Raw genomic sequence first — 25,265 nt, 5'->3', positions numbered from 1 at the left:
AGGAGAATTTTCTATATTCCCTTAAGCCACATTATGAATGAAATAAAGTATGGAGTTTTGTTCTAGATTGAAGTTGGGTAATTAAATATTTTATTATCATCACTATTTATTTTATTATATATTTATTTTATATATTTATTTAGTGGTTTTAAAATAACTTGTATACACACCCATGTATATGTATCTACATGATCATTCCCTCTACCTTACAATTAGATGACCTTAAGAAACATACCTTCAACCCCAGGAGACAGTTAGTATGTCTAAAAAATGCATGTCGATTTTTTTTTTCAATCAGTTGACCATTTGTCTGACAAATTCACCCTTAAGACAACCCTGAGAGGAAAAGCGTATTAATGATTTTAATATAAGCAGCTGAAACAGAATTCTTCATCAGATAGTCTTATTTTGTTGTATTGCCAGTATTTTATACTTTAGATGGCATGGGATGGCATTCGGCAGTATCTCAAGCATCAATTCGCTGACGCGGATTACATCACAAGCAGGTCATAACCCTCGTTACAAAAGCAACCGGAAGTAACCGTTAGCCCTCACAGTCATTTCAGTGTCCATGTCTACTTAGAAGTTTTCTGAAAGAAACTCACTGAACAACATAGGTGGTTTTTCCTGTTTATTACATAGTTATTCTAAGGTGGTAAGTGTCACAAAGTTAACTTTGAGGGAAATAACATGGTCCAGTGGGAAATACAAGCTATAACATTTTACAATGAAACCACAACACAAAGTGATGGAACTTTCAAAACTGGGTAGTTCACTGAAACATCTCATCATTTAGCTCTATAAAACTCTGCGGATGGCCTCAGTCGATGGATTTTTAAAATATAGTGTTGTTTAAAACATTTTAACACCAAACGCTCTTTTTAAGGGAATACATCCAAGCAACTCAAACTGTATGCAGAAAGCATGTCGACCTCTTTGTAAAAATTTCATCCAAATTTACAACATCCATAGTGTATTTGGAAGGAAAAAGTCCTTAAAACAAATAACTCAATTCCTTGCTTGTTGATGAATAGAAACGAAAAAATACACATCGCAAGAAAATTAACTTTCATAGGTCTTTGCCTGTGACCTTTCAGATGCCTACTCTCCTGGCTTCAAAACTTTTTTGTGGCCATATATAATACAAACAGCCATGTATTACATGCACCATGTATACTATCTTGGAATTTACCCATCATCCTTACTAAAATGAACCACATTTTAAAGACACTATATATCATGCACTCTTGAAAATTACAGCTAGGGCCTCAGATTTCCTATCTTTTCCACATGCGTTACAGGCACAAAATTACAAATATTTTTCAGCTGACAGTATAACAAACTGCATCAGGTGATTGGTATATTGAATTCAATATATCTCTAATTTTTACACTACACTCTTGTGGGGATATCGCAAACAAATACAGTTCTCACTCACATGCACAATTAAAGATGCTAGCAAGGCTAATGCAAATATGTATAAATGGGCAAATGTATGCATATAAATTCATTCAACTAACATTTTCAAGTGTGTATATATTTATGTAGATATATACACACATATAGCAAGTATAGGAAGGTTACTACTGAAAATATGTCAACAGTTAGAATAGTGTTTTGAAAGAACATACACAATTGCCTTACAGGTTATCTGGCCTTGTGACCAACTTACTTCAAATCAAACACAGTTTAGATTCTTTTATATTTATGTTTCAGTACAACACTCAACTACTCACAACCCTATAAATCGATATTTCATTTTTTAGTGAATATTGATTGACAATCGATATATGTCACCAATACATACATGTGAGAGAAAACATCAGTGATAGGATTCACCCATTTTGATACCTGAAGGTCAAGACATAATCATATAAACATCAATGTGTGCTTATATTTAATAATTAACACAATATTGGATTTGTTTGAATTTCACATTTTTTGTGTATCTGGATTCCAATTTTTTTGTTTGTTAAATCAGTACGTCTGTTTGGAGCCATTTTGCCTTTACTAGTTTAGCATACTGCTTTTGAACTTAAAAACACCCCAACTAATACATCACATTTAACAATTTATGACGTGAAGGTTTTACATACAATTCCACAAGAGCCAGTAACTCATAAGGCTGTGTCACAAACACCATATTTTACTGTTTACGGTCTATGAACATACACAAATACTTAACGTAAGCACACCCATATACACACTGAGCCCTGAAAATTTACATAGACATCCACACGCCTGTATAGATATATGGCCACATATGAAAAATTGAGCAGTCCAATAGCTCAAATATATGGGATTATTTTTCAAGAATATCTTTCTCTATTTTCATTAAGTAATAAGCTTCCAGGCTTCATTGTTTTTAAATGGGGAACGATAAAACAAAAACAAAAAGCGAGCCCAATCATGTATAGATTTGCAGTGGGTACAACGAAATAGCCCTGTTGGATAACATAGGGAACACGTATCATACATAAATGTTTTTAGAAAGTAATACTTGATTTTTTAATATTTAGATGAGCCAATATAAGAACACAGGGATGTGTACAGATGGGTGGACCTGAAATGTCTTAAAAGCTTCTGATGGTGTAGAACCATTGTGGATTTCCCCCCCGACTTGACTGATCAAGCAAGACAAAGAAGAATAAAGCACGAGGCTTTCGGAACCAGTCCTCTGAGTGCACACCGAGCTTCACACTTGATACGTCATTGGTTTGCATTTCTAAAATGCTGAAAGCAGGGAAATACTTATCCTATCTTTGTCTATGATGTCTAAGAAAAAAAAAAGTGAGTGCAAATGAAGAAGTATCAAACTTTTAACTAGAGCACAATGTCTTCATAGCACATTTAAGGTTTACTGTAAGGACAAAAATGCATGGTTTTTGCTGGACCTCTCTCCTGCTCTGTAGAACAATTTTAAAGTTTAGGGCCCAATTTTTTAAAAAGAATTCTGTACGTAACTAAATCTTAAGTGCCTATAAATCATCAATTTGATTCCACCAATGAACTGAAAACGTCTGGTTTGTTGCTAAGAGGTTTTTTTCTTTTCTTTTTTAATTTCTGTTTTAGTATAATGGAATTACACTCTGTATAGAAAGAGATCTCAAAGTCTATAAATGGTGTGTTGTTTCAATCTCCGAGGGACTTCAGTTTCAAAAAGTAAATGATATATATTGCCTCTGAACAGTCCTTTAATAAAAGTCATATGTTCAAAAGATTAAATGCTGTGCAACAGCATTTCCTTTGGAACTGCCTGAATGGAAAGCTGGCCATGATACCTATCGGCAATTAGTACAAGCACAGTTTCTTGTCGCTTGTACTAGCCATGGGCTTCGTATCAAAGCCATGGGCTTCGTATCAGTTGGCAGTACCTGCCACTTCTCTAGAACAAATAGCATTTATTGGACCTTTCTAAGCGGTACTTGTCCCTAAGATTGACAGTGCAGGGAAGTGAACATTTTTGGAATTTATTTTTGTTCTGAACCATCTGACCCCACCAGATTTCAGTTCACTGTTCCACTGCTTTCTTTGCATTTTTGACAGTTCAGTCAAATACATACTAATCTTTTATGGACTCAACTGTATTAAGTAATGCATTTTACGAAGACATAACTAGAACAGACACCAGCATAGGCAACTGCACAGATGTTTACTGTTTCGGCTAAAACAAAGCAGTCTTTTGATCTCAGCAGGAGTCTCTGTTCGTGTCTATTGGAAACAGTTTTTAAACCTGAAGTCTGGAACAGGTATTATTATGAACTGTTCTTTCAAGATGGAATGATTCAGTTTGCGGTTCGAATAACCTGCCAGAGAAATGTCTTTTTCTCCAACAGACAGGATAATGAGGCACTAATTATTATAAGGCTAAGTTTTCAGATGCTGTTAGATTGCCTGGACTCTTTTCTTTCTTTCTTTCTTTCTTTTTTTTTTTTTTTTCTTCTTTTGGTTGAAATGTTTTATTCACTTGGAAAGTGAGATGGTAACATATGTAACAATAAACCAGATGGTAAAATTTGATAGTTGAGCAATTTATCAAGGAGATAAATTGATACCATTTAAAACAGTATATGACAACTGAATTTCTCTCCATCTTGAATCAAACATTTTGTTTTTAAATTGTTTTCAAGTAAAATTTGAAAAAAAAAAACTCAAGGAAAGGCCTCCAAATGGCATCATACATTTTTAATTTATCACCTACTGAGATATGTCAAGCCTGTGGAATATCAAAACCATGCTTCACAAGTCTTAAATTGTTAGTGTTTGAACTAGTAAAACTAAATGACCACTAGGGTATGGCTTACATACAATAGACCATACACATTAAATTAATTTTTAACATTCAGATTTTAAAATAATTATTTTATGTTTAAGCAAAGCTGACTATGATTTTTAAAACAGAGGACGAGAAGAGCAGAATTAGTAGGTTAATGTTAAACAGTGGATTATAATCATAGACTTACTTGGTTTAACACAAAAGGAGTTTTGCATACGAAAATTTCTAAAACATCAGGACTTCTCTGAATGGAGATTTGGATATTGAGGGCCTGATTTACATAGCACCATTTAAGAGACTTTTGCTTTTAAATGGATTCTTCTTAGAAGAAATCCAGACACAATTTTTTTAGGTCTGTGTGTTTAAAAAAAAAAAAGTTTTCTAGTTTCAGCCTTTTCACATTTGAAAAATCACATATATGGTTGTAGGGAGGAGTTATGTAATTTATAGCAATACCACTGAACAAGTTCTTCATGTTGGTATGTCGTTTAAGCTATATTTATGCTGCTTCCAATGAAAAGGTAAGTTTAAGAAAATTTACTTGATGAAAAAAACAAGTTTCTAACGCCTAATGTTAGAGTCTTCATGAGATGTGTCCTTGACATGAGTGTTTTCCCTCAGATATATTAACCCACGAAATGGTAAGTAGCTTTGTCTACTATCCAGGAAGAAAAAAAAAATCGACTTGAGTATTTTTATTATTTTGCAATAGAAGTATCTTTAAAAAAATCAACAATCCAAATTTTCAAAAGAATATAACTTTAAGAAAAAAAAATGTCTGCTGGTGCCATTATAATTCACTTGACCAAAAGTATAGGAAAATTGTATCTATATGTCTACTTATGATTGAATGGAAACCCCATCTGCAGAAATTATGACCCTATATTGCTATATCATTAGGTTGTTCTTATACTCAAGGAAATTCATTTAAAGCCAGGCCTTGCAAAAAAAAAGACAAAAAAACAAAACAAAAAAACCAAAACCCAGAAATCGAGTTCCCCCAATCAAATCAATGTAGGAAATATACATATAAAAAAAAAACCTTCAAGGATTAACATCATGAATATAAAATGCCTGTATATTTACTTTTACATGGTCTGAGTTCATAATTTCAAGGTATGCAAAACTCTTTTGTGTATTTTGCTGTTAGACTTTTCTTAGGAAATGCGAAACACCTTCACCCAATCACAAACCATATACATTGCTCCATTGTCTGTTTTACACTGAGTCTCCTACTGAATCCAAATCATCCGAAGAGAGGGGGCGATACAGGTCCTGTAAGATGAAGGGCGGTATAGATTTGTTTACTTGGCTTTCTTGGGTGCCCTGTGGCTCTCTCAGGAGTGGAGCAAAAATGCATAAGCATCCCCGGTTTCAAAGGTCATCAGACCTTTTAGAGTCTCCAAATTTGGAGGAAAGGTAATAACTGAGAAACCATTTAAGCCGACATAAATGGTGCTTATTTTGCCTTATTGGCTTGAATTGCCTCGGAGCTATTGCCTTCTGTGTCCTGTGGGTCTTATAACCCCTGAGGGCTGTCCATGCCAACTCCACTACTAGGTGTCAAGGCAATTCTTCCTTGAACATCTCCTTCCCATTGTGGGGGGAAGAGGAATGTGCTTACCTCACAAAATAATTTGTCAGGAACCCCAGAGGGCATTCAGCAAATTCTGGTCACAGAGCAGTAACCCAAGCATTGCGTTTGCATATCGCATTCACCCGATAAAAACTGTCTTTTTAAAATTTTATATTTGGAAGACAGAAAAAATGCAAGCTTCACCTCCCCTTCCCTTCCCAATGTTCTTCCGGTTCTCCAAGCCCTCACCAATCACCTCCCTTTTCCCTCCCTCCACCCCCCTTCTGCTAGGAGATCTCTCAGTTGGTAGCCAGGCAACCAGCTCAGATCTGCAGACGGTCTAGGATCCTGGCTTCTTTTCTATTTTGTACCACCCACTCCTCACATCATCTGACTGATCAGATAATCTACACAAGTCAGCCATGTGGGAGTATAATGGGGAGCTTCATTCAACCTACACACCACAACACGTTTCCTCCTGATGGACTAAGAAATAAGACCCAAAAAAGTTCATGGATGGAAAAGATCCTCTAAGATCTGCTTCTGTGACCAGTTAAATGCTTCTAGACAGCAATTTAAATAATAGTGTTTTGGAAAAATAGGGAGGTTGTTTGGTACATTGCCACCAATGCTTTTATGAAGAAAAATATCTGGTCTGCAGACTCTTATTGTATATGACTATTCTAAAATACCAAAAGCTGTAACATAAAAATATGATTTTAAAGGAAGGAAAAAAGCTGATTAAATCATCATAATTAACATAAATAAAAATATAGATTTTTCTTAATTGTGAAGAAAGTGGTGAAATGTCTTGCTATTCCTTTACAAATTAAAAAAAATATGTTCTCATTTTAAAAAAAAGAGGTAGGCAGTGTAAATGTGTGTGTGTGTGTGTGTGTGTGTGTGTTGGGGGGCACAGCCAACTCATTTTCCTGGCTATGTTGCTAGGCAACACAGAAGGAAAAATAGAACTAGCTACTGTTTTCCAATTTGCAATAAAAAGAGTTAATTTATTCTTTGAAGTCTCTTCTTTTAGCACTTGCCATCTTTCACTTATTTCAGTATTTCCTGCATAGGAGTATAGCCAACCATTTGAGAAGAACATTAACCAAATTTGAAACAGGATCAGTTTTTAGGGATATTCTAGGCCCATCTTAACCGGGAGGGGCTATTTGATGCAGTTGCCTCCACACCAAGATGAAAGCTTCTCTCGCTAAAGCAGCTGGGACTGTCTCTGCGCACTGACATGGTACATGGACAGAGGATGTTCATTTACGGGCTAAATTTAAAAGCCTGGAAACTGAACCATCTCTGAATTATCCAGGGCTCTGCTCACAACATGTGCTTAATAAATGTTTTCAGATGACGATAAACCCTTTGTCTCCCTGAAACAAATGCGATTATTTTCCCCTCTCAAGTAGATGCTTGCATTGGTAGTTTAAATGACACGGTGAAGAATCTACAAGAGAACCACCCCTGATAATCATTCCCCAAGTGCTGGCAATGGTAACTATAGAAGCCATTGGCCACACAGCTGCTAGTCACTGGATAGACACTTTCTGCCTCATTTGGACAAAATCATAGTGACGCCAAGAGTACAGAGGGCAGAAGAAGCAAACTCGAGCCTCCTTCTGCCAACCCAGGGACAGTTGGGCCAAGCACTTTATATCCCCACAACAGAGGTCTCGCCAATAAGCAAGCAGGGAGGGAAGCTCAGACCTATGGCAAGGACTCTCAGTCACCATGATTTAGTCTCAGCAACCGAGCATGAGCTTAATCCTGATTCTGAGTTTAATTTGCGCAAAGGATGGAGAGGGATTACTACGCCAGGTATACTAAAGCATATACTTCAAAAGAGAGAATATTCTCAGGAAGAGCACTATCTGTGCTACATATGGCTGACCCTATAGAAGGGGGCCTTGCTGGGTAACGTTTCCTAGAAAAGAATCACCCCCCTCCCCCTTCCTCTGCTCAAGGATAGACACTTAGGGGACTCCATGAATTCGGCAATTCTTTTAGTAGTTCACTAAGGATTCTTGTACTTCAAAACGCCAAATTAGACTGTGGCCAACAAGAAACCCACACTGAAAACACTCAGATGGAATGGAATTATTGGGTTTTCTATCTGGAAAGAGCCTCTTTCCCGCTTTGTTTTTCCAACTGAGACGCAGAGAGGAAAACAGACTTATCGAAGATAACACAGCCATTTAGTGGAGGAGCCGGTGCCCAGGCTCAGGCCTCACCAAATTGTCTGAACACTCTACACCCGATGCCAGGAGGCTCCGTGGAGAAAGACCACACACCCCGACACTTGGGGGGCCAGGCGCCGAAGGGACCCGGGCCCCCGCTTTTAGATGGCAGCATGTGGATACAACCTCGCAGGGGGTTCGAAGAGAAGAGCTTTCAACTTGGATGCAGTTTAAAGTTCGGGCACTTAGAAGTTTCATTTTAAAGCACATAATAAAAGAAACCAAACAAAGAATCCAGTCTCTGAGTTCAGAAGCCTCCAAGGAGCCCTTTCTTATTAAAATGTTCGGTGAGCACCATCATAAAACCTCCCAAGAGCACATATTCCTCTCCACCTCGCTTGTGAAATCAGGACAGTAAAAGGCCCTCCCTTCCCTCCTCTGCGCCTTTCTCTCCTCCCCTTCCCGTCCCTTTTATTCCTGCTGTGGTGTTACTGGAAAAGACAGACGGTACAGGTTGCGAGGGGATAAGAACAGTAGTTCTTCCCCACCCCTGAGCAAGGAGAAACTAACACTCTTTCCAGTAACTTTTTGACTTGGGTCTCCAAGCTCAGTCAACTTCTCTAGTATTACACAAAAAGCTAAAAAAAAAAAAAAAAAAGTGCAAGTAATGATGAAAGAGAAGGCATTCAATGTAGGTTTCATTCACAAAAACACATGTCATCTGTACCCATTCTCTGTGCCAAGGACACTAAGCCGCTCCAGACCACCATTCTGTGCCAGAAAGCAATTCCCCACCATAGCCTCTGAAATGGCACTGTGTGTACCTTTCCTTCCTAAGGAAGGCTGATGGGCAGTGATGAGGTCTAATGAAACTCCTCACAACTAGGGAAGCTTACAAACCAGTGTCAATAAAGTCTTTTTGCCCCTTCAGGACAAAAAGAGGTGGGGTATTTAAAAGTCAGGCTGCAACTTTGATTCTTCTCAGAGTTAAGCTTCAGACGCATTGAGAGAAAACAAAAGCCCTGACTTCTAGCTAAGGGAAGCCACAGTCACAGTAAGTGGCCTGCCATGTCGCTGCCTGCCCTCACCTGGTTGTTACTTAGAGACAGGCAGTGCTCCTGGGAGCTGCACCTGTGTCATTCTGCACGGAAGCTCAGGCAGGTCTGAAACAAGGAGATCACTTAGTGCCTTACCCTCTGCTTCCGCAGGCTTCCCGGGCTGGTGGGTGATGGGCTTGGCGACTTGCCCGAGCGTGGAGTAGACAGCTGACTACCAGGGGTTCCATTAACTAGAAGCAACGAATCACAGAGAGAAAAAAACGGCTTGTTAAAAATTTTTCATGACAAATTGTCTTTTCCAAGAAACAAGCAATTATAGAGGGACATTTGCTAAAATTCCAGACACCTTTCTCTCTGTCGTCCTGAAAAACAGCTTCCGGGAATAATCTTCAGAAATTCACGGTTTTGCTAGTCTTATGCTAAATATGGCATCAGGCTACATTAAAATGCTTAAAAATGTACTTTGGACAACTTTCCTGATGAATTTATTAACAGTGCCTTGAACTGTGCCAATAGATTTTAGCCATGTGGTTAAGGTCCTGAGACATTTTCAATGGGATTCGTCCTTAATTCTGGAGTTTAGCTTCCCAGCACCACCCAGTAAGAGTAAATATTAGCACAGCTCACAAGTGATATTCCCAGTGCCTTGTTAGAAAAGACCCCTATCTTTTTACAGTTAAGAACTCACTTCTAGAAGCTCCTGTATCCACTTGTGCCCTAATATCCCTCCGGTCTAACTCTGAAGGACCTGCTTGCAACAGGACAAACTCATTGGCACAGACACCCAGAAACTCCTTACGGTCTGTCTTCCTTGCTACTGAAAATAAAAGCTGCTTTCTGATAGGTTTAAATCACTAGAATTCTCCCGGACTCTCAAGAGTTTTATACAACATTATCACTAAATGCAATCAACTCCACGGAACTCAAGTAAGCAATTTTTTTCTCTGAGTCGCATCACCTCTAGGAACTGATAACACACTCTGGAGACATGACTTTATAAAGATATAGAAAGGCTGCCACTCTATCACCCATAAACAGGACAACGTTTTCACATGTTTTATATCCACAGTCAGAGAAGGAGAATTAGCCACGAGATACACACACATTCTTGAGGGCGCACGAGAAACATTTTCCATGAAGGAGAGAGCAATAATGCATTGAACTTACCTTCTATGAGTTCTAACATGGACACAGTCTTAGTGTTTAACCTGGCAAGAGCAAGAGGCGGTATCCCTTCTCAGCACTGAGCCGAGCCCGGTGGAACTGGGAAACAGTTGGATTAGTTAGGGATGGCTAAGGCTGCTCCCAGAGCAGGCGGAATGAGATGCAGGATTCATCAGCAGATGCTTTCTCTGCGTAAGGCTGACGTCTTCCAAGCAGCAGTGGGAGGTGCGGGTTCTGTCTTAGGCTACATCAAAGGTGTCAATTAAGCCTCATGCCAAAGCAGAACCACGGCAGCCCCCACCCCCGACACCTCTAACTCCCGGAAGCCGAGTCCTCTCGTACTTTGCTCTGAATCATAATGAAGTGCCTGGGGGGCAAGAGGCCCAATGACTCATCCAAAAATCAAAATGACAATAACTTCTAAAACCTGGTGACTACCTGGGTAATAAGTACACCCTCACAAAATTCAGTGCCTTGGTACAATGTTTATTGGGTTTTCACAAACACGGTTGGCACAAAAACTTAGTGCCCAAGGGAGTGGGAAGCTCCTTGTTTTGTCATCTTCTTTAAAGACCTTGCAAAAATGTCACATAACCCATGCTGCTCTAATGGGTCGTTTTGCCTTTGAAATGTATTTAGCGGCGCCTTTGAAACAACAACAAACTACAATGGGGGCAGCAGGTTAAAGTAGGAAGCACCGAGAGGGCTTTAATTTGCTTGCATTCTGCAGTCCTTTCTTTGTGGAAAGAAAACGCTGCTCAGGCCTCTTCATACTGGACTTCCAGCCTTTGGCCTCTGTGGGGGCCGGGCTTGGACACAGGCAAGAACTGAGAACTGGGGGCAGAGGCAGAAGCTAGAACTAACCAGACGAGATCCCTCCGAGTTGACAAAGACAGGTTTTATGAAAGTCACATTTTCTTTGTCCACTTCCCCACTTTACATCTCTACATCACACCTAGGGGTTCCCAGACCGGGGGGGGGGGCGGGGGAAGAGCAAATAGGGAAGCAGGCAGAGTATTAACATTTTTTACTTTTGATTCACTAATTTTATAAAGCTTATGGAAAAGGAAGAAAAAGAGAGAGTGGACTCCAGGATGACAGCCTTAGCCTTTTTCAAAAGCAAAACAAAAGTGCAATATGTTTGCATTTGGTAAGTACCCATTCTGTGTGCATCTCAGTTTATCAAAGACTTCTTTTCTATGCATCAGTTAATGCACTTAATTTAGCCTTTTACACGTGTACTTATAAGCATATATGTATACAGTAGCTCATTTAACACAATAACTATGAGGCGGGCAGTGTTCTTTTACAGAAGAGGAAACTGAGGCATAAAATGATAAGCAAGGTGACCAGCAAACACGGGGACAGAGCCCCAAACCTAACCAAGCAACCCAGAATCTGCACTCTTCACCACTACATCCCCAAGGCGCCAGCCTGCTAGTCTGCAGGAAATCAAATAACTAAGCTAGTAATCACAATGAAGTATTTTGAGGAGGGAGGTTTCAAGTGTTGCCTCTGAAATCCTAACAGACTATGGGGTCAAAGTCACCCTACACCATACAGAGAGGGTAAGGAAACCCCACGGAAGTATTAGTAGGATTTTGCAGGTGAAAGAGGGCAAGGCACAACGAAGGAAAAGTGTTCCAAGGCCAGGGGACCACCTGTTTTGTGGCTGGGCCTGGGGTTGGGAGAAGTGTGGTGCATTGAAAAGACCTGAAGAAGCTGGCCTAGCAGGTAAATGGAGCTGGAGGGAAAGAACCTAAAACTGAAGGTGGAGGAGTTGGTAGGGGTCCCATAATGCAGGGCTTTAAAATTCCTATTAAAGTGTTTGATTTTTATCCAAAGGGCAATGACACGCTCTTGAATGATTTTAAGCAAGAGCTAGGCGATCAGGCTTGTATTTTTAAAAGCTCTCAAGAGCTCTTGCTTGTCAAGAATGGATTAGGGGAGAATGATAATGGGCTCGGGGATAGCCCAAGGAGAATGTCTAGGCAGGAGGGAGTATGGCACATTTAAGTGTCCTGTGGTCAGAGGGATGGTGTGGCTGGGTAGAGGGTGGTGCCGTTGGGGTAGACGTAAATGGAAACATTCAGGAGAGATTTTAGGGTTTAAAACTATAGGACGTAGTACCCGGCTGGTTGAAGAGGATTGAGGCAAGGAGGGAGGGAGTAAGTTTGGAAGGACACAGAGAATTTGGACATGTCAGACTAAAACAACTTAGGGATGCCTGGGTGGCTCAGTTGGTTTAGTGTCTGCCTTCAGCTCAAGTCATGATGCCAGGGTCCTGGGATCGAGTCCCGCATGGGTCTCCCTGCTCTGCAGGGAGCCTGCTTCTCCCTCTGCCTGCTGCTCCCCCTGCTTGTGCTCTTTCTCTCTCTCTCTCTCTCTCTCTCTGACAAATAAATAAATAAAATCTTAAAAAAAAAAAAAAAGAGTGAAGCAACGTATGTGACACCAATTGTGCAGTGTAGGTTGGTATAACCTTTCCTGCTTTCGATGAAGTCATTTGCCCAAAGATGAACAGCTGGAAAGATCTCATGTATGTCTTCTCAAAAAACTGCACACTTTCCCCATGAGTGGACTGTCCTGACACGTCAGGACATGTCTAGAACTTTTGTCCCCCCATCTTCAGGGCTAAGGACCTCTGGGCTTCCCTCTCTATCACTGGGGCGCCTCTTTCATGTAAAACCCCTGGACTCAGGGCTTCTCTTCTGTTGCCGTCTCTCCAGAGAGACGGAGCTCAAGTGCCAAACAAGCCATTTACCATCAAACAGTTTTGGAACACAACGTGCTTCAAAGTTGGGAACGGCTTGTATTCTTAGGGTCAGAGTTTCTATTCAGACTCTTGCTCTTGGCCACCTAAAAAAGCATTAGCAACTCTTAAAACATTGACATCCAGACAATACCGCACACCTTATTGTTGACTCACTGCTGGAATACATAATTTTCTTTCATAAGGCTGACACATGTATTGAGTGCAGTTGTTTTTTATCCTGTACAACCCGAAGTCTCTGAATGCCAGTAGAGACGGCTTTGTCACCTATTTAGTAGAACTTGTTAAAATACAAGTAACAAATGGCATTACTTTGCAGAATAAAGTATTCCTCTACTAAAGCATTCTGTATTTCTGGGGAGGGGGGATGTTCAACTCAGTATGGTTGTTTTTAAGTGGACAAGCAGGTCTAACAATTCCTTATTTCCATCTGGACGTCACTACATCTGCCTGACTGAAGTACTCATCAGATCCACTGCCTTGTAACGTTAGGGTTCCCTTTATTCAGATCTATCTGGGTTCGTTTTCCTTCATTCCTGCATCCCTTGCTCTTCTTGTTACCTCTGAATGAGAAGTGCTACTCTAGAGGCTGGATTATTCAGAGACCCCATGATTATCAGTCACGTCACTGGCCACCAAAGAGCTGTGCGCGAAGTCCGTGGAGCTGACTTTCCCCAAGCCCATCAGGGACACAACAGCATGAACTGGTCACGGGATGTTCCTCCTCAGGATCCAGCCTCACCTTTCCCTTTATCATTTCAGAGAGATGACCCCCCTCTATTTTACTCACTGAAGCCGTAATCCAGGGCTCTGGAATCAATCAGTCAGCACACAGTGCACACACCACACTTACTACGTGTCTGTCTCTGTTTATTGGCCCCTTTCTATTGGCCCCAAAACTTATAATTGAATATGAAAGTTACTAAAAAAACCCTCTAGAATTCGGAATATTTTACTAATTCATTGCTCCTTTTAAATGACTAGACACACGTGTGTATTAATTTAGTGAACTTAAAGGGTTTCTTCTCTTTACAGTTTCGTTCCTAAAAGTCTCAGACCACATGTGGAAGCTAAATGTTTAAATGTCTCAAACTGGTCCTGAAATCAGACCCATCTCCAAGCAAGATTATCTAACCACAAGGTAACTTTTTAGACATGAACATCCACCTTGTCCTTTCCCTAGCTCCCTTCTGCACACAGGTGGCTGGTGTATTTATGCTGCTGCATTGCAGCCTACGCGGTCCGGCTGTGGATTTAGGGGGCAGTGATTCAGGCGTGTTGTTGAGGAGATCTGACTGCTCGCCTTAGACATTCACTCATTCCCTGATCATGGAGGAGGCCATAGATACTCTAAACTTTCTTTTCCTAGCCTTGGTCCATTGTGGGCCACATTATTGCGAAGAAGAAGGAGAAAAAGAAACAAAAAGCAGATGGAGTCAAAGGAGGCCAAGAGAAAACAGAAAACTATCTAATGGGCTGGGGGGTCAGGGGACTTGAGGAAAGATGCTTTTTCCTAATTCTATCTTCATAGATGCTCAACTCATAGTGAGGTGGATCTCTGAATTTCTCTGTTTATCTATATTTCCTTTTTTTTTTTTTAGATTTATTTATTTTTTTGTGGGAGAAGGGCAGAGGGAGAGGGAGAGGGAGAGAGAGTCTCTTTTTATTTTTTTAAAAGATTTTATTTATTTTTTTTGATAGAGGGAGGCAGCGAGAGAGGGAACACAAGCAAGGGGAGTGTGAGAGGGAGAAGCAGGCTTCCCACCGAGCAGGGAGCCCGATGAAGGGCTCGATCCCAGAACGCTGGGATCATGACAAGAGCCAAAGGTAGACACTTAATGGCTGAGCCACCCAGGCGTCCCAGGGAGAGAGAGTCTTAGCAGAACTCGATCTCAGGACTCAAGATCACAACCTGAGCTGAAACCAAGAGTCCCTCACTTAACTGACTGCACCACCCAAGTGCCCCTACATTTCCTTCTTAAACTGACACAATGGGTCCAATTCAAATGGACGGTCTACTGAGAATAATGGGAACTGGGGAGTCCACAGAAACTGTGGGGATACAAGAAGTGACTTGGCTCCATGAATTAATTCTTTAAATAAATATTAACAAAAAGACCCTTGAATACCAGGAAACCTAGGCAACCTGAACAGATCCTAGTATTTCTCAATTCACTCATCTAGTCAATTTACCTAGTGCTTACTTTAAACTTGGAAACACTAAAGAGTATAGAATGTGTAAAGAACTCCTGTTCTCAGAAACCTTACAACCTAGGAAGGTGATATGATATGTCACCTAGAGACCAGGAGCCAAATCAATTGTCATAGGATTGTAGGGGAGAGAAGACACTAAACAGTGAGGTGATCAGGGGACGTTTCACAGAGGTCATCTGGGCCAACTGGGTATGTGCGTTTTTGACAGCTGAAGGGGCAGAAGAAGGCTCCTTGGACTCCGAAAGGTGCCAAGTGGACAAGCCCAAGGGGTATCTGGAAGCAATTTAAATTAGTTCACAGGATAAAGCGTAAGTCCAGAGGGAAAGTGGGAGATGCAGCTGGAAAGGAAGACTGTGGCCAAATCAAGATAGTTCTTCCTATGAGAATAAGGAGTTTGGACTTTTTTGGACAGACAAGAAGTCATGGCCACAAGTCTGACATCAGTATGCAGAGCAGATGTAAGGGGTAGAGGACAAAAGCAGGGATGAGGCCACCTAGCAAGCAGTTTCTGTAGCCTGTGAGAAATTGGAGCCCTAGAACAGCACTGCAAAGGGGGAGCCAGGAAGACTAGTGACAAGTGAATATAGAAGAGGAGGGGGGAAAAGGAGTCAAAGATGATTTCAGGGGAAAAGGGGGAACAATTTAATTCAACAATAAAATAGGGTCACCGGGAGACCTTTGATTTAAAATTATGAAAATGTGGGGCATCTGGATGGCTCAGTAGGTTGAGCATCTGGGTTGTGATTTTGGCTCAGGTCATGATCTCAGGGTCATGGAACGGAGCCCTGTGGCGGGCTTTGCGCTCAGTGGGGAGTCTGCTTCTGTCTCTCTTTCTCTCTCTCTCTGCCCCTCTCCCCGCTCACGTGCTCTCTCTCTAAAATAAATAAATGAATCTTTTAAAATTATGAAAATTATGTGTCAGCTGGGATCCCAGAACAGGCTGTGGTTATTTTGATGGAACTGGGTGTGTAAGGGCACCTTAGATCAGGGTGGGTGAGTGTCCCGGGACCAAAGAGCTCTCAGCTCCTCTGGTCCCCATGCAGATGCCTTGCCCCGCACCCTACTGGGTATTGCAGGACGGCCAGCCCTTACAGCTGAGCCCGGGAGTCAGCCTCGGTGCAGTTCTACCAGTGGTGTCCTCGCTGCCAAGTCCTATGACCTCCTCACTGTTCTCATGCTACTAGACTTCACATCAGACATTTCTGGCCTCTCCCTTCATCTCGAAACTTTCTGCCCTGTGACTTCTTCACTGCTCTGTCAAGCTTCTCCTGCCTCTTCTGATGTGCTCTTCTAACCACAGTCACCATGCTTCCGTGCCCACCCTTACTCTACACACCTTTCATTGGGGCGGAGGGAGAGGCATCCTGCATTTCTAGTATTTAAATCACTGCTATATGCCAGGATCTCCCCAATACCTATCATTGGTTCAAATCTGACTTAAACACAGTTCCTTATTCCTAACTGCCTACTGATGTTCCCAAAGCAACTCACACTCCACACGTCTGAAATGTACTCACCTACCACTCCTCCTCCATGCTCAAAGCTGCTCCTCATCTCTGATTCCTCTCTCCTTTTCTGGCCTCATATCCTTTAAATTCCCGGTTCATTTCCTTTTCAAAGTCTACCCCATCCCCAACATTGCTGTTTAAATTCTACCCTGACAATTTCTTTCCAGGATGACTGCAGGGGCCTCATGGAGCCTTCCATGGCCCTTGGCCCCCTGTGTAGCCACCCTCTCTACCACTGCACTATTGTTTCTAAAATTCAAATAAAAATCAAATCATGGTCTTACCTTAAATTCTCATTCATCCCCTAATACCTACAACAAAAACACGCCTTCATGAGCCCGTGCAATGACCACAACCAGCGTGGATACCACCATCTTCTCCAACCTCTTCCTCCAACCTATCATGTGTTTTTATTGGACAAACAACAGTTCCTTAAATATGCCCATGTACTTTCATGCTTTTGCGCCTTACCTCACATTGCTTCTTCAAGTGCCGATACCATGCTGGCAGGATCCTTCAACTTGTTAAGTCCTTGTCTCTTGGAAGTTTTTCCTGACCCCATGAATGAGATCTAACCCTTTCCTCCTCTGGGCTGTCATGGCACTTTCTACACTATTACAGTATGTGATATATATATATATATATATATATATATATATATATATATATATATATATATGCTTATCTCCCAACTTGAAGACAAGAACTGTGGTTTAATCATCTTTGTGTCCTTGGGACCTAATACATGCCTGGAACACAGTGGATGTTCAGGAAATATGCATTTAATTAATACGGGGGCATTTCCAGTGAGGAGTTCATAAAGGCAGCTGATGTAGGGTGCTGCCTGCCCCCTACAGAGAGTGGGTCAAGATAATGGTTCAAAGCTTTGAAAAGTATCTTTGGAGACACTCGCCTACTGAGGGTGAGCGCTAACAGGAATTGATAAGTGCAGGGAAAGAGAAATGGGAGGAGGACTGAGTGTTATATGCAGGAGAAAATTCTAAAAACACAAGAGATGAAGCATGAACCCCCTTGATCTCCTTGGTGCATTTTGTTTTCAAGATTTCCCTCGGAACCCAAAAGCAGCAAAGATCCTCCATAGAATATATAAGGCTGAAATCTACATTATAGGAAAAGACTGAGCTAAAAAAAATAATAGCTAGCAATCTGCCTTTGAAGGTGTTTGATATAAATCAAAAAAAGTTGACATATTGGACTAAAAAGCTGATTAAAATTCTCTTTGCTTCCCCAACTTTGATTCCTGTCTTATCTGCATATGTTGCATAAAATATTTTTATATAACTGTAAAAAAGGAAAATTTGAATAGCATAAATAAGAAAACTGCAGGATTTCCAGAGTCACATACAAATGTGAAGTCTGGGGAAGACAGAATGGTGCTTCAGTCATGGTAGAAGGTCATTAACTAAGTCACCCAGCTTTTCCCTACGTCAAATGCTTACCCTTGCATCTCCAGCACCCAGCAATGCTGGTCAATGGTGCAATCTCAATGCATATTGGATGAATGAATGGCTGTTGCCAGGAGGGTTCCTACCTTAGACTATAAACTTGTAAAGGGCAAGAAAGTCCATCAGCTCGTGCTTGAGTTGATGGCACCCACTGGGGCTCCATTATGTTTGCCATTGGCTGCTACAGAGAGAGTTTAATTAGGTGCTATTTTACGATAAAAAGTTGACCATCTGTTTAAATGGGAATAAAAACTCTAAAGCAAACAAAAAACGCCAAAGTTCTTCTAAGTGTTCCATGAAGAGGTCAAAATTTTGAAATATGTAAGTTCTAAGGAGGACTGCAGTCATGAAAATTTAAGGTAGGTAAATGTGGTTTTCTTACACTTTGAATATTAAGAAAACAATATAAAGCAAAACTAAACATTATCCATTTTTACTGAAATTAAATTAGAACATAGTATACTTTTATTTTGGAGATATTTTGTTATAACTTCCTTGTGCAGATAAAGGAATTTGTTTAAAAGAATTTCACTTTCAAATTACACATTTTATGGGACGTCTGTGTTCCAAAGATAAACACACATGAATAAAGATTCAACCCATATTAAACACTCTTTATGATACTCTTATATATTCTTGTTTCTTTAAGAAGCAACTAAAACCCACTTTTCCCATTTTTAGTGATAACCACATTCAAAGTCTCGGCGCGCAATTGTCTGGTGGCTCATTATTCTTCGTGTGTGTTATTAAGACTCCTGGTTTCTCTATTTTTTCTAGTTCCAGTTACCTTTTCGGATTCACTCTGCTAAGGAGATTAACAATAATTCAACAGATATGTGAATTATGTTATCTACCAATTATTTACGGGGCTTGACCTGTGTGCTTCTTGAGAATAGAGTCTGTTTCTTTCATCTCCGCATTATTAGTGCCTAGCAAATGCCTGCCACCTAGCAGACCTGCACTTGGTATTTCTGAATGTGCAAATGAACACCTTACATTAATAAATCACCGCTAGCTTCTTTCAGTTCCAAGAAGAAGAATGAGTAAGGGACAAAGAGAAGATTTATAGAGGATTCTCATTTCTGTTCTACCACTGACTTACAAAGGAAAGTTTCTACCACTGACTATACATCATGAAGTGGGAGTGAATCATTTCACTTCCTGGAATGCTGGTCCTGGGACGAATACTTAGGCTTCTATTGCAAAGTGTTATGTTGTTGTAAATTGCAATGTTAAACTAGGTACTGCATTAGTGATTTCCTGGAGATGAAATCTCTCATAAACAGAGGTGAAGAAACAGATATCGAGGATGGGCCAGCCTGCCTTGTCTAGAGCACTGGCAGCCCCAAGTGCCAGCCCTGAGCTGCCACGATTAACTCTGTCACTCTGGGCCAAGCAGTTCCCCCAGCCCTCACTGCTTCCTCATGTCTAAAAACAAGCTATATTACTATATAACGAATAATACTATCATGTCTTGATTGTAGTTGGAAGATGGTTAGGAGATAAAAAAGATCAGAGACAGAAAAATCCTATGTAAACTCTGACGTCATTTAAATATAAGTTAACAGTATTATCATGAACAGCAGCATGGCATGAAAACTGAGCAAATCTTAACTTTATACTGTGCTCTAATCTCTGTATAACATAAGAAGATGAATACTGGAAGTGGAAATCATTTCAAACTTTGAGTTGATACTTTAGGGGGAGAAACAAAGATTCTTTAAGGTTAGAAAGTCAGGCTCATGATGGTAATTGGGGTTGGGGCAACGTCAGTGCTTAAGAGTTTTGAAAGTAAAATTATTCGCATTCTATCTAGTCTTTATGATTTCTGAAAAACAGTGAACAGGCCATTTTAAGAAAATGGTGATGCAATTAACGTAGAGATAATTCAGTGCTCTTTTCCACTGGGTTTAAGAACCATACTTGAGTGGAGCCGGCAGTCTTAAGCTAGCACAGTGGAGAGGACTGAGGCAGGCACTTCCCTGACACCTAGCAGCTGTGTTTGCCCCAGAAAAGAAATGGAAATACCACTGGACTTCCTAAACTCTAGGCCCAGGGAAAGAGAGTGGTCTTGGGAACATTGACATAATCCACAAATTTGTGACTGGGTACTGCTGCTCTGTAAACCCTCTCTAAATTAGAATCATCCAGAGGAAGGTGATAAGATGTGGTAGCAAGTCGGAATCAAGGGACGGTCATTGCATATAACACTATAAGCTGTTATACAACCAAGAAATGGTTGCATGGCGTACTTTCTTGATCAAAATGCAAAATGTTATATGCATAAAGGTCTCATGTTAAACAAAATGCGATCTGTGCCACTTAATTAATTTTGACCTAGAAGTTAAAAATACCTTGAGTGAAGTTTAATTTTAGAATGGATTCGGATTCCACTCTCTTAATGGAAACAATACTACCCGGCATGGCACACGTATCATGAATTCCAAGTTGGTGCTGGTCAGATCAATCAGATTTTAACTAGAGTTGAAAGGGCTCAGGGAAACAAAAGAGAAATGCTTGTTCGAAAAAATCTATTGATTTCGACGTTAATGCATTCTACCCACTTTAAACTTCTAAAAAGAATAGTTAAAATGTTGGCAGTGATGACTATAAATACATTCATTACATTTGCCTGTCTGCTTTTTAGAGTTTCTGAAACTACTTTTGGTAAATGATACATTCATCTATATTTATAAGATTATAATTAGATATATTAGATATATTGTATTTATAAGGTTTATATAATCTTCGAGATGCTGAGTAGTGATTATGCTGCCAGTTAATTCTAAAGTGAAATAATTTCCTGTATTCATAATTATCTTTTTAAAATTAGATTCATGATTCTTTTTTGTAAACTCAAATTTTAGATTCGTTTTTGGAGTAAAACAGGTTTCTCACTATTTGCAAGGTTATTTCTGAGTAGCAAAAATTCTCTCTCCATGTTTTTCTCTTGTATTCCCTCATTCCACTTCAGCTGCTACAATCAGACAGAGAGCGTGAGGACGCTTATTTCGCATCTGTAGTAGAAAACGTAGCATCAGACTGTAACCACTCCAGATCTCATGATTCCGTTCTGCGACACGTGCACAATAATCTGACTTACCCCCCTTCCTTGACTTATGAGGACAAAAGAAAAAAAGAAAAAAATATTTCTGCCCAAACCTAGGAGCACTTCACTGTCTGCCTACAGGTCTTAAAAATAAAACCTGTTAAATGAATACACAAACAAAGAAAAAGCAGAGCTAGGCCCATAAATACAGAGAACAGACTGATGGTTGTTAGAGGGAGGGAGTTGGGGGATGGGTAATATGGGTGAAGGGGAGTGGGAGATACGGGCTTCCGGTTATGGAAGGAATAAGTCACGGGGATAAAAGGCACAGCATAGGGAATCTAGTCAATGGCATTATACCAGCTTGTCTGGTGACAGATGGGAGCTACACTTGTGGTGAGCACAGCAGAATGCACAGACTTGTCAAATCACTACGCCTTACACCTGAGACGGATGCAACACTGTGTGTCGACTCGACTTCGATTAAAAAAATAAAACTAAATCAACATTTTAAAAACTGTTAAAAACAATAACAACAAAAAGTCAACAGCTATAGCGCTTAAATAACGCATATTGACTCTGTTGAAATAGCTATACTGAAAAAGACATAAGACTTCGGCTAATCACCCATTATTAGATGTTTCCCCCACTACACCAGGTATATGCTAAGAAAGAAGAGACAAAAGATTAAAAATTTGTCAGGTCAGACTCATTTTGGATTGTGGACTAATTTTGCTTTTTAACATTGTTGTTTTTAATAGTATTGCTAATGTTTCAGGTAATGTGGGGCTTCTTTCTCTTTTATAACTTTCCATGATTATACTAAATAGCCACGATTTTACAGGGAACAGGCAGGGTAGGCCCATGACCTCTTTCTTCCTTACTGCTCCATGGGAGTTCATTCGATAGCCCAGGTTTGCTCGGAGAAAATGAGCAATGTTCTTTGATCCAGACTGAACATGCTCCAAAAAGCTCAGTTTTAAGCTGTTAGCTGGTTAATGAACAAGCTTCATCAACAAGGTTCATTTGGGGACCTCTACCAATGCGGTCTATGTGTGGGTGGTATCTCTCTTGAAGGGACTTCCCTCATATCTGTATCCAGGGAAGGGATAGTCTTCAGACAGAAATTCTCCCTGAAGGTTAGTCATTATAACCTGGGTGTACACGTCATGGTGTCTAGAGCTTAGGTTGCAAGGGTTAAGGATGGACATTGACACTCGGAAGCAAGCAGAGGCGTAAAAGGAAGTCATCTGTCATGCCATGTATTCCACCGGATTATGCGGTCAAATGACTCCCTGTGTTTATTTCCCTTTTGTTATCTGTAATTCATTAGTTCTCAAACTTGGGTGAGCGTCGGAATCACCTGGAGGGCTTGTGGAAACCCAGACTGCCGGGACCTCGTTCCAGGGTTTCTGATTCAGTGGGTCTGCAGAGGGGCTTGTCGAGACTGCATTTCTAACACGTGCTCAGGTGATGGTGATACTGCGGGTCCAGGGAACCCCATTTGGGGAACCACTTCCTTAACTCACTGCTTCTCATCATATGGTGCAAAGACCATCTGATTAAAATCACCTAGAATACTTGGTAAAACATAGGTTTATGGCCTTAGTCAGAATCTGAGGGGTGGGGGTGGCAGTCAGAATGACAAACTTTATCGAATTCCCAAGTGACATTCATGCACTCTAAACTTTGAGTCTCAATACCTTACCCGTTAGCAAAGTCTCATTTCAGGGTTCCATCCAATCTGGGGGCGTTGTGTCATTAAGGAAGGAGTTCTCAGCCCACCCTTAAATTAGGAGGAGCAAGCAAGCTGCATCTCAAGTGCCAACCATGATCTGAGACTCATTTCCTGACTGGTTATGATGTAGGGCGTGCTGTGAGAAGAGGGTAGGGGCCGCCCATGATGGCCACCCTTAGGGGGAGTGTCAAAGGAGCAGATCTTTGGAGACCTGTCTAGGGAACAGCTACAATCAGTAAAAGCCCAGGGAGAAGGTAACTCAGAGAACCGAGCAGAGCTGGGCACTCCAGCTATCCAGCTTCCTGAGAGCTCCTTTTTCCAAGACTCACTTAGAGGTTATGGCTTTATTTTTTATTAGGAAAAACAGATCATAGCACCTCTATTTTTAAGAATGGAGGTTATAACTTACACTGTAGTTTAACACCTGGTGAGGGATGCCAGAAGCAGGCCTTGGAGCCCCAGCTTAGAGATCTTTGCACGTGCCTCTGGGCCCACACTGGAGAAAACAGGAAGGCCTCCGTGTAGGCCTCAAAGGTCTTTGTCTCTATTTGTAAGAGCTTCTCTGTCTTCATGAAATTAGGGACGATCACCTTGATGTATATATCATTTAATAATTCCCATTTAATAGGGAATGTTGTTATATATATCATTTAATAATTCCCATTTAAATATTTATAATATTTAATTTAATAAACAATTCCATTCAATAGTGAAATAGATCTTACTCCTGAAATCAAAAAGAAAAAACCAAACCAAACCAAACACACACCTTCTAACTGACGCATGTCATTTTTAAGACCAAAGAAGGAAGACGCAGGGCTGAGATGGTCATCTTGTGAGTACACGTCCTGTTCTAGCACCAGCACTAGAGCCCCTGAGAGGCAGGACACAGACCCAGAGTCACTGCAGCTTTCCCTGCCCCGGGCTCTCACTCCCACTGCTTTTAGCTCCAGAGCCACGCTGGGGTCCAAAGAAAAACGGGTGTTATGCGGGGAAGTTCAGCAAAGACAAATTGGAAACTCCTCGTAAGCCGGTCCCAAGCAGAATAAACGCTTCAAGAGAGACCTCTGGAGTTAGGGACTCTTAGTCTGAAAAATGGATTTTTGTAGTAGAAATGAAGCAAGTCGGTGGTGTACTTCTATTTGCGGGCAAGTCTGGGTGTCCTGAGTCTTTGCTAAGTAAGTTTTCCCAAGCTCGGTGCTTTTTCTTAAAGCTAACATGCTAGACTCTGGCAAATCTGTTCCACCACTCCAACTTGTTCTAAAATTGCAAACCGGAATCTACTCTATCTTAAAAACCTCACGCTCTGGGCTTCACACACCCTCGGCTCATCACGCGTCAGAAACAAGACAGTTCCTTCATCTCCGTTGATGCTTTACCTGAGCTGGTCGAGGCAGGGGATTTGCTGCGCCTGGAAGGTCCTGGGCTCTTGGTGGTGCTCCTGCGGGATGAGGAAGCTATTTTGGTGTAAGAAGTGGACTTCACCACTCGACATTCTGGGGGAAAGAACAACAACAACACGTCATTGTAGGACCGCGGCACAAACCATTCAAAATGCACAGTAGAACTGGAGACAGTCATGTATGGCCCCCCTCAGTCATATCTACTTCCCGCCAGCCCAGTGTTTATCTAGAACAAAAGAACCAAGAGAACAATGAGAAAAGGGCACAGTGGGCGTCTTAGACGTCGAGGTAAATAATACTCTAAGCCTCCTAGTTTACCTTGTTTACAATAATATTTTGGAGATATTGGGGGTAATAGCTTGGTAAAAGGGTGCTTTTGTTGGTTTCTCTCTACCCACCTCTTGTGTTATTTGTGTATATGTGTTTCTTTCAGGATAGATTTATTTTCCTGAAGAAAATGTTAGACAGAAGGTCAATCTCATAAACCAAGATATGTAGAGATGGAGGATTCCACCCAGCATTCCACCCAATTTACTGCTCTTGGGAATCCTTGAAGTGGTAGCAATGGTTTTTTACCATATGGGAGAAATGACAGTATTCACTCAAAAGAGGCAAACTCGGCGAAGAGATGACCTCACCCTGCTACAAGGACATTGTGTGAGTGTGCGCCATCACACAACCATGTTTATAGGATGGTTCTTGGCCTGAGAATGTAAAACAACTTCACTTTTATTAGATTTAAATCCTTGGTGTTCGTGTTCATGAAATTTAACACTAAACATCTTAAATTGCAAAGAGTTTTGTATTTCCTTCTAAGTGAGCTGCATTGACCAATTATGATGTTGTATAAA

General features: G+C 40.9%; 1 protein-coding gene across 3 annotated transcripts in view; it reads right to left on the bottom strand.

Annotated features, from left to right (window-relative positions):
• The window catches only part of DCLK1 (doublecortin like kinase 1), a 334,151-nt gene that overhangs the window by 70,533 nt on the left and 238,353 nt on the right, over positions 1 to 25,265 (bottom strand). For 2 of the 3 annotated variants that reach the window (XM_045796961.2, XM_045796963.2), the window contains exons 5-6: positions 24,391 to 24,507; positions 9,235 to 9,329 (exon numbers count right to left, since the gene is read on the bottom strand). In XM_045796961.2, the coding sequence (XP_045652917.1) occupies positions 9,235 to 9,329; positions 24,391 to 24,507 (212 nt within the window). Of the gene's footprint in view, positions 1 to 618; positions 5,552 to 9,234; positions 9,330 to 24,390; positions 24,508 to 25,265 lie in introns of those variants that run through there. The other variant, XM_045796966.2, reaches the window with a different exon arrangement.

The sequence above is a fragment of the Ursus americanus genome, chromosome 10 (genome assembly GCF_024610735.1).
Source record: "Ursus americanus isolate L20-20 chromosome 10, mUrsAme1.1.p, whole genome shotgun sequence".
Classification (NCBI taxonomy): Eukaryota; Metazoa; Chordata; class Mammalia; order Carnivora; family Ursidae; genus Ursus; species Ursus americanus.
Note: the sequence above shows the minus strand (reverse complement) of the source record. Positions and strands in the feature narration are given on the sequence as shown.